General features: G+C 30.3%; 1 protein-coding gene across 1 annotated transcript; it reads left to right on the forward strand.

Moving 5' to 3' along the window:
* Positions 1-6,918: 6,918 nt before the first annotated feature.
* On the forward strand, positions 6,919-10,203 carry Phum_PHUM423320 (uncharacterized protein; the record flags this gene model as incomplete). The annotated part of the gene is made up of 5 exons (XM_002429141.1): positions 6,919-7,625; positions 7,716-7,780; positions 7,826-7,948; positions 8,026-8,066; positions 9,775-10,203. The coding sequence occupies 5 exons, from the start codon at positions 6,919-6,921 to the stop codon at positions 10,201-10,203; spliced, it is 1,365 nt and encodes a 454-aa protein (XP_002429186.1).
* Between the last annotated feature and the right edge of the window lie 555 nt (positions 10,204-10,758).

Genomic DNA, 10,758 nt, shown 5'->3' on the forward strand with positions numbered 1-10,758 from the left:
CTCGACGAGATGTGAATTTCACTGCTTCTGACCCTGGCCACTCCAAAGATGTTAGTCACCGGAGCCCAGTTCAGGAGACAAATCGTTCCCATCGAAAAAGACGGACTCAGGAAGACCTTCAAGAATTGATGTGGTGCTATCTTATAATAAGTGGCACCACCGAAATTCGAGTATTTGTCCCTAAGGAATCGGGTAGAAACCTCGGATAAATACTTAAAAACTCCGACAAGTAGCCTTGTCGTGTTTAATGGTGGATAATAATAATAATAATATTGTCTTTGTTATTATACTTATATATACGTTCATTCGATATTTACACGAAATTACATTTCGACGTTTTTCTTCTATTTTGTTTTCTCTCTCTTTCTCTCTCACTCTCTTTCCCCCCCCCCCCCCCCAAAGCAATTATATCGAAAACGTGATGATGATGATGATGATGATGAAGTGGTTTTAACAAAAGGAAAAAAATAAAATAAAAGAAAAAAAATTTTTTTTTCTTTTATTTTTTCTCTTTCTCTCTCTTTTTTTTTTTTATCGATTATGTAATTTAACATTTAATGATAAAATAATTACGTGGCGCCATCGATATGTTTTCTCTCTCTCTCTCTCTCTTTACAATGTCGGAAAATTTTTAATTTTTTCCGTTTTTAGGTAAAATCCAAAAAGGAAAAGGAAAAAAAAAATAAATTGAAATTGTTGGTGTGCGATCATTCACGCTGTCGTTAAATTTACTTCTCAGCCCCCGCACGACAAACGTGTCAATCAATAACAATCCGGAAATATTATTATTATTATTATTTTATTACACGTAACTATTATTATTATTATTATTATTATTATTATTATTATTATTATTATTATTATTATTACGTTTGATATGGTTAATGGTAATAATTTAAATTATTAATTCTTTTGTTTTTTTTTTTATTATTTTAGTTGTGAGGAAATTTATTAAAAATTCTAGAAAGGAAGGTTTTTTTTCGAGAGAAACGGGATGGAAAACAGTGACGTAATCAGAATTTTATTTATTTGCGTGATTTTACGTTAATTACTTTCTCTCTCTCTCTCTCGAACAAACTACACGAGCTAAAAACAAAAGGGGGGGAGGGGGGTTTTTACAGTTTTTTTTTTTATGACAGGAAATAAAGATATATAAAATAACAATGGCGGTTTTTTTTTGTCGCATGTCGGTTAATAATAATTTTATTTATAACTCGAAAACATATTTTAAACAAGTTTATTATACAAACAGGCGACAAAAAAAAGAAAAAAAATGGCAATCGTACATTTATATATATTTTCATAAAGTCAAAATGTTGAATTGTTTCCTATCATGAAAAATGCTTTTTTGCTTTTATTTTCTCTTTGGGGAAAAGATTGTGTTAAATTAATTTTTCACACACACACACACACACAAACACACACATAAACATAAACACAAACACACAAACACTCCCCTCGTATTTTTTCATTTCCATTTTTTTTTTTATTTTTTATTATTTTTAAAAAGCGTGTTTAAAACTTATAAATTTTAATCTTAATTTATAATTCAACGATTTATTATTATTATTATTATTATTATTATTATTATTATTATTATTATTATTATTATTATTATTATTGTTATTATTATTGTTATTGTTGTTACTGTTCACGTGACGTGGTTTTTTTTTTTTTTTGTAAGGTAAATGTTAAACGATAAAATTTTTTTTAAAAATGGCGCCATTTTTTTTTTTTGGAATTTTGTAATAAAAGGAGGAGAGGAGGACAACGTTCAGAAATTTCGTTTTTTTTTTGTTGTTAATTTCGTCGTGTAATTAGATAAATTGCACTTGGGAAAAGTTCGTTTCGGAAGCTGTCTTAAATTTTTTTTAAACGGTTGAGTTTGATTACGTTTGTTTTCGGTTTTTTTTTTTTTTCATTTGTTTGTACGTTTTTATTTTAATTATCATTATCATTCTATCACGTGACGAAATCAAAATAATTATTTATTATTATTATTATTCCCTCGCTCGAGTTTCAAAAAAATTATTTTTCATGAAGGTAAGTGAAAATACGACGATGATTATCATCATTATTATTTAATTACGTGAAATTATTTTGACACGTTTGTTGTTGTTGTTGTTGCGGTTGTTGCTGCAAAGATTCGAAAAATGAAAAAGGAGAAAACATGGAAAAGCTTTTGAAAACATCAAATGATTTTCTTTTTTTTTAACCTCGATGAATTTGCAAAAGAAAAACAAAAAAAAAAAAAAACTCAAGGGCGTAACCGGGAAAGTCACGGTGGGAAAGTTTTCTTGCTCCCCCCCTCGCCCCTCCCCCGAATTTAATCCATTTTTGGTTTTTGCCTTCCCTGAATTTGTCGTAATGAAAAAACAAATGTGAAAAAATATAAATTGAAATTTTATTTCATTAAAAAAATTGTTTTCAGTCACGTGATTACATGCGGAGACACGACTTGTATTGTTAAATATGACGTCATTTATTTTCTTAGAAATCAAAATGGCGGACATACGTATATATATATATATATCTTGAGGGAATTGTGTGTGTGTTGTTTCATGAAATCATAATCGTATGTTTTTAAAATATTAATTACGTAATTATTTAAATGTTTTTAGAGATTTTTATTTAAAAAAAAAAAAAAACGAAAGTTTTAAGTTACAAATTTGTTAATAACTTTTTCATTGTTTGTTTAAAATAAAATGAAAAAAAAAAAAAAATGTCACGGTTGTTGTGGATAATCGAATTTGAAAATTTGCCATGACGTCACGAGCCATTTTTCTTTTTCTTCCACCATAAAATTAATAAATTTCTGCAAATAGAATGATTTCATTATAATAAAAAATAATTTTAAAGAACGTTTAACGGTTGTTTTTTCTTTTTTTTTGCAATTTGTTAAAAAGTTTAAAAGAAATTTCACTTTTTTTTAAAATAAATTATCTTTTTGTTTTGTTTTTTTTTGGGGGGGAGGGGGGAAATTACGAATGCGTTATAAATGATTACGTCATAATTCACGCATCATGTCCGTTTTTGAATGTTTTTTTTTTTTTTTTTGTTTTTTTGAAATTTTAATTTAATTGCACAACGTCACGACGATCGTTAAATTACGTAATTAAACACTTCCGGAAATGTAATCTAATATGATCGATCATTATTAAAATCCAATCGGAGTTTTTTTTTTTTTTTTTAAATAAAATTAATTATATTAATTAAAAAAGTAATTCGATTCATTATTTAAATTTAACGGTTTTTTTGTTTGTTTTGAAAATTTCGAACGTGGCAGGGAAATTTTTTCTATCGAGAGTTGTTTAACGAAAATCTTGGATAAATTTTTAAATTAATTATTACATATTTAAATTAATGAAATTTTGTGGATGAGGAAAAAAGTTTTTTAAATTTATCCTTTTCCTTTTTCGAATTTTAAAACACATCGTTACGTTCTTTTTTTTGAAGGGAAAAAAAAACCGTTACGAAATTTTTATGTTAACAAAGAAACAATTTTAATTTATAGTTTATCCGTAAGAGTTCGCTTCGTACGCATTTTTTTTTTTTTTAAGAATATTTTTTATTAATTATTAAATCAATTAATAATTTTTATCGTTAATTAATAATAATAATATTCGAATAAAATTTCTTTTTTTTCGGTGCGGACTATCAATTTTCTTCGATATATTATAGAATTAAAATATAAAAAAATTAAACGCATTTATGTGTTTCAGGGTTATTATTATTATTATTTCACAAACTCGTTTTAGGCTTGTTGTTGTTGTTGGTAATTCGTCTTGTGCCACCATCAGTTCCGTTCATGAAATCCAACGCAGTTTTTTACGTATCCTGATATTTACTATTATTGTAAATATCGGGAGGGGGTTAATTAGTTATTATTATTATTAAATATGAACGCATGCCAGTCGAGTGAGTACTTTTATTATTATTATTATTTAATTATTTTCAAGAGCCACGTTTAGAAATAATATCATTTTTTTTTTTTAACCATGCCAAGTCTCTTCCTGAACAATTTGATAAGACTCATTACGTCAACAAAGGACTGGCGTGATTTATTTTATTTTTATTTTTTTTTGCAATCTTATTCGTGTGTGTCAGTGTTAAAATAATTGTTGCCTAGGTATTATAAGTGTGTGTAGTTTAAATCATCATTATTATTTCAAAAAAATTTTTTTTAAAAGTTTTAATTTGAAAGTTCCCCTGGAGTTTTTGATTGTAATTTTTTGTTACATTATTTATTAGTCGTTAAAAAAAGCAATTAGGTAATTTTTTTTTTTTTTTCTATTTATCGAATTTAATTTAATTAAATCGTTGTAAATATTATTGCGTGTTTATAAATTTTAAATAAGGAAACAAAAGATGAAGCAGTTGGGAACAAGAAAAAAAAAAAAAAAAAACGCATTTACTTAATTCTAACCTTTATTAACCTTGCTCACACTTTTTTTTTTATTTTATTTTAAACATTTATTTATTTAGGTTACCCAATTTATGGCGTCGTTTATAATCTTATTTAGTTTAATATCACACACACAAACACATTTCATTCTATTCTCTGTATCGAGTTAAATTAATTTATAATTTAATTTCTGTACATTCAAGTTTTGTCGAAGTGTGTGTGTGTGTGTGTGTGTGTGTGTAATTCATTCAAATTTAATTTCAGAAACATAAAAATTATTTATTTTTATTTCAATTTGTCTCGATGATGCAATTCAAATTAAATTTTTAAATTTCCAAGTTGAAATAAAAACCGACTTGTTGAATGTTTTTAAACGAATGTAATTATTCTAACATAAGAAAATATACCTGTGACTTTGAAATGTGTTTAAGGTTTTGAGTAAATCATATCTTTGTGATAACATTTAATTATATGACATTGCATTATTCTTAGCTTAATTAATATACTAAACCATCACTAATTTTCCTTTTCCTTTTCTTTTTTTTAAATAGCCTTTGTTTTCATTGTAATGCATTTTCATTTTTAATTGTCGATTCACATGAGGCAAATTCATATAATGAATTTTTTTTTTTTTTACTTTTTGTTAATTGCTTACATGCCTTTAAGACATTATCGCTTACATCTTGAATTTTCTTTTTTTTTTTTTTTTTTGTCTACACGAAAAGAATTATAAAACAATATGAAAGGATTATTTAACAATCGAGTTAGTAATTGTTTGGTTCGATTTGTAATTTCGAGTAGGAAAATGAAAAAAAAATGGTCTCCCTTCTTCACATGTAGTTAATATTAAAAAAAATGAGCATGAATTTGTCCTTGAAAGTTTTTGCAAAAGAAATTAAGACTTCAAATTAAAGTTAATTATCACAGATAATAAGAATTTTAGTGTTGTGTATTAACATGTTGAGTTTAATGATAAATTTTTTTTTTTTTGTTGAGTGCTTACAATGTGTTTTACATACACAAGTGAAGTACCAATACAAAGTATTCAAATAAATGGTGGGAAAAAAAAAAAAAAAAAGAATTTTTTACAGTAATTAATGTGATCAATTCTATAATACAAATATTTGTGTATTATTGAACGAACATCAGGTTTCATTTCGATTTAAAAAAAAAATTTTTTGTCGTTAACATTGGTAATTAATAAATTTTTTGTCTTCTTATTTCATTGTAAATAACTAACATATTAATAGAGTTATTAAATAAGTCGATTTTAAATAAAGTTAATAAGTTTTAACATTTTTACCTGTAAAAAAAAAAAAAAAAAACCATATCGACATGTTTATTGTTTGTAATTAATAAATTTTATGTTTGTTGAATGAATCAATCAATTCATTAACCATGATTGGTTTGTAATTAATTAATAAAAAAATAAATAAATAATAATATTTTTTAATAGTAGGGAAAATGACATTTATTATTATTATTATTATTATTTTATAGAGATTCTTGTTTCGTTTTATGATAATGTGTTTTTTAGTTGTAGAATTATATGTGTTATGTGACATTGACCCTTTTTCATAAAATTTAGTTTATTTGTAATTTTTTTTTTTTTTTTACTTTTACGATGGTAATAGAACTCGTTTTTTGCAAAAACCCATTCCCCGATATTCTTTATTAAAAAAAAAAAAAAAAAAAAAGAAGAAGGAGTTTATGTGGAAAAATAAGATATTAGAGTATATACCGGAAACGGATAAGAAATGTAGAGAATAATGGCGTCTGGTAATAGTAATTCAGTCATTATAAAAGGAAGCTGAAACGTTGTCAGTAACTGATTATTGATTTCACAAGGCGGCAAAAATATATTGTGTGTATATAATCGCTTACTTATTTAGTAAATTTTATTCATATCTTTTACAAATCCGGTTTGTTTTTAAATGAAAATTTGATTTGGTGCGTGGGGAGGGAGGAAGGGGGGGGAGAGAGGGGGCAAAGGCGGGGGGCACAAATCGTAAAATGAAAAGGAATCAAGTTTTCTTTATTTTTTTCTTTCAAAAAAAAAAAAAAAAAATTGTAATTAACATGCGGATGTGCCAATTATCCATGTGATTATTATTATTATTTTTTGATTCTTCTGACACATATGCATTTAAAGTTTTAATTATGACGTCATGAAATCATTTTAAATAAAATATTGAAAACCGACAACCGACCAATCAACCACTTGTTCGTTCAAATTACATTAAAAGGTATAAAATGAGAGAAAATTATTATTATTATTATTATTATTATTATTATTATGAAATTATATTATCTTGTTACAATGTGTGATTGTTTATCCGTTGGAAAAACAAACAAGGGACATTGTATATATAAATATTTGTAATAAATACAATAATAATGACAGTTGAAGTTTTTTTTTTTTCAACAATAACAATAATAATAATAATAATGATTAAATATTTATCGATGATTAACGGTAAAATCATTTGTTTGTATTGTCTTGGTTTACAGAAATGAAGGTTCCAATAAGACCGGCACCCCCGCCACCGGTGAATCAAAAAATTCCGCCCAAATCTGCTTCCAGTTGGGATAATCATTTAGGGAATAATCAGGATCCGTGGAGCAAGTCGATAGTACCGACGCAGCAGAAAAAAAAACCTCCTCCGAGACCGCCACCCCCTAAATTTCCAAACAAGAAATCAGTAGTGCCGTCCAGACCGAGTCAATTAATCGCTGGCCTATTTCAGCGAAAGAACAATGTCAATAACAAATTAAACGATGTTCACATAACGAGGCCAACGGTAGATGGGAACGTCGTCGATTCCAAAGGGACCAACGGAATGCTACTCATAGATTTTAATTCTCCGCCAAGTTCGCCAACGTTCACGACGCGTTCGAGTAGTGATGCGTTAAGTGTTAACAGTTTTGGAAGTGACGGAGTGACCCAGGGTTCAGGTTCTAGCGGTAACACGTCGAACGTCGAAAGCGGATTCGAAGACGATTTCGATTTGTTTTCTTCGTCGTCGAACGTCGGCGGCGGTCCGTTTAGGAAAAAAGATGACGGGTTTCAACCGAGAGACCCGTGGAGTCCTCCCCCTCCGAAACCCATTTCGGAACAGAAAAATTTTTCAAGCGAAAAATCGTGGGTTACGTTTCCGTCGCCTAGTTCGTCGAAAAAATTACCACTCAATAAAGTATGTTCGATGCCGACGATAATCCGGTCGAAACCTGACGCGTTCAAGACCCAACAGAAAGTGAATAATAATAATAATAATAATAATAATAATAATAGTTTAAACGTTAAATCGAGCGGAGTTATGAATAAATCAAATGTTGCGAATGATGCATTTCGACCACCTCCTGCGATGCCTTTTTGTAATAATTTCAAACCTTATTTAAATGGTTCCATATTCGAGGAAGATGATAACGACGTTAGTTGGTCGTCGGAATCGCCGCCCATGCCGACATGTCCGCCACCTCCTCCTCCACCGCTAGCGGATATGCTGAGCGATCTCGTCGAAGACTTCAACAACATCCAGGTAAGTTTATCAAAAGATTTTATTTGATTTTGATGTCAAAGTTTGTCATCGTCGTCATCATCACGTCGTTTGATGACGTAGTTGGTAGTTTGCCTTCTTCCCCCCTCTGTTCGATCCAATCAGTAACCCCAAACAAAAAAAAAAAATGTCTTCTTCTCTTCCCTCTCTGTTTTTTTTTTCAAATTAAATTGCCAATAATTGATATTGTAATCGGGATAATAATGGAAATTTTTACACTTTCTAATTTCTTTTCTTCTGACACGATAACTCTTGAAATGACGGTTACGATTAATCGACTTGATTCCGTTCGACTCGACCGACGATTGTTGAGCCACTCTCTTGTTTGATTTCTTTTTTCTCACCTTTCGTTTACTTATTTCTTTTTTTAAGTTCATCGGCATGGGTTTTTTTTTTTTTTTATTGTTTTTTGATGTTGACATTTTCAAAATTAAATTAAAAAGAGAGAGAGAGAGAGAGAGATATCGAAATGACTACGACAAAAATGTCATTTTGTTTGTAGAATAAACAAACGGTCGAACGCACGTAGCGTTACCTAATCAATTTATTGTTTTTTTTTTGTTTGTTGCTCGTTAAAAACGTTGAACGTGAAATCGCAAAAATTGGTTTTCTTTTTTCGTCAAAATTTTATTCGTGTAAGAAACGTGTAATACGCGTGCATCCGCCGCGTACCTACCTACCTCTTAATCATAAGACCGAGTGTCACAAGTCATAAAACGCGGACATGATTAAAAAAAAATTTTTCTCTCTCTCTCTCTCTCTCTCTCTCTCGATTTTTCTTTCTGTTTGCTTCTTCTATTTAAATAGATTCGTAAATAATTTGTCCTCCATTCGTTTAGAAGGGAGAGGAGGGAGGGGGGGGAGGGGGAAAAAGTCAACCTAAGCAATCATGTTTTACATTCGAGACTTGAAATCTACTTTTTTCAATTTCAAATGGCCCGAAGCCTAAATAAATAAATAAATTTGCTAATAACACGATTCAATTGACGTCACAACACACGCACACGCACACGCAACGTTCCTTAAAACCATTCGAAGACGATGCGTTTTATTTATTTATTTATTTCACGGGAAATAAACGTGGCGTTAGACTCAATAGTTACGTCGTATGGGAATCATATGTAATGTCTTCCCCTTTCCATTAAATCCGATCCCGTTCCTCCTCTTTCGTACGCCTTTTTTATCCGGGAAAATGCGAGATCGAATGACGATGACGATGAGGGGCGATGATGGTCTTACGCAAAAGGTTCGAAGGTCTTTTTACCGTCTGTTCGTCGTGACTGTCACGAACGGTACGCGGAGAAGGAAAATGTCGTCGTGGTCGTGACCGCCCACTTTTGATAGAGAGGAAGAGAGAGAGAGAGAGAGAAAAAATACGTTAAATCGTTTTAATTTTTTCCTTCTTCGAATCATTGAATGAAAGAAAAAAATTGGAATCGATCGAATTCTTAGTAGTCACGTCTCAAGGTTGACGAAAACGAATAAAAAAAAAAAAATTGACGATGTTTAAAAATGGGATCAATGAATGCGTTCGGAGCGTGATGACCCGTTGCCCCCCTCCCCCCACCACCCCGTAAAAAGGTCGTATCGGCGGCACCGGTTCAAAGGTGAGTCGGAAAAGCCTGTGGGATTAGCCTTTCTCTCACCTTTTCAATTTCAAATCGAATTTTTTTTTTTTTTTCCTTTTCCTTCGATTTCCTCTGCCACGATTCCAGATTATGACGTCATCATTTTAAGTTCTGAAATTGAAACAGTTGATGTTTGCGTCATTGAGTCTTTCGCTTTTTTCAGGCGAAAATTGTAGAAGATGAGAGGCGGGAAGAGGAGAAAGAACAACAACAACAACAACGATCCCACGGGATAGCACTTTACGATTATGCGGGAGAACAAATGGGAGATTTGAGCTTTAGAAAAGATGATGTCATTAATCTAGTCCGGAGAATAGATGAAAATTGGCTTGTGGGAGAAATAAACGGACGGGAGGGAAGCGTTCCGGCGAATTTCATAACAATACGAGTTCCTCCTCCGGGAGATGAGGATGACGCATTCGTCACGGCTCTGTATCCGTTTCAACCGGAAGCGTGGGACGATTTGGAGTTCGAAGAAGGTTCAATAATAAAAGTGACTCACAGGATCGATCAAGATTGGCTTTACGGAGAGTGTAACGGAAAAGTCGGTCAATTTCCGGGGAATTTCGTCGATCGAATACCCAAAGATTTACCAGTGAGAAAATTAAATTAATTGCGGGAAAAAGGAAAAGCGATGAAAATGGCGGGAAAATGATGATGATGATGATGATGATGATGATACACGACGCATGAATGATTTCAAACGTAAAATTTGCGAGAGTTTACGTTGCTAAAAAAAAAAAAAAAAACAACGAAAAGTTCGTTGATATTATCATTATTATTATTGTTATCATTATTTTTATAAACATCATCATCATCATCATTATCATTATCATCCTCCTCGAAATATTAATAACAAATAATGTAAAGATGTAAAATTTTCTTTTTTTTTTTTTTTAATTAAAATTATCCGGAAAAGCGAAAGGGAGAGAGAGAGGGGGGGGGGAGAAGGAGAGAAGAAGGTTGAAAATCGGAGGAGAGGGTGAGGAGGGGTGGGAAAATTAATAAAAATTTTACCCGAAAAAAAAAAATTGAAATTTAATTCCAAGGTTTTTTTTTTTTTTTTTAAATGATTCGGTTGAAATTTCAGTAGGTACGAAGGTACGAGAATTTCACAATTGGAAAATCACTTAACGCGGTTAAAAATTGTTTTTTTTTTTTTTTTTTT

The sequence above is a fragment of the Pediculus humanus genome, genomic scaffold, assembly GCF_000006295.1.
Source record: "Pediculus humanus corporis 1103172108192 genomic scaffold, whole genome shotgun sequence".
Lineage (NCBI taxonomy): Eukaryota > Metazoa > Arthropoda > Insecta > Psocodea > Pediculidae > Pediculus > Pediculus humanus.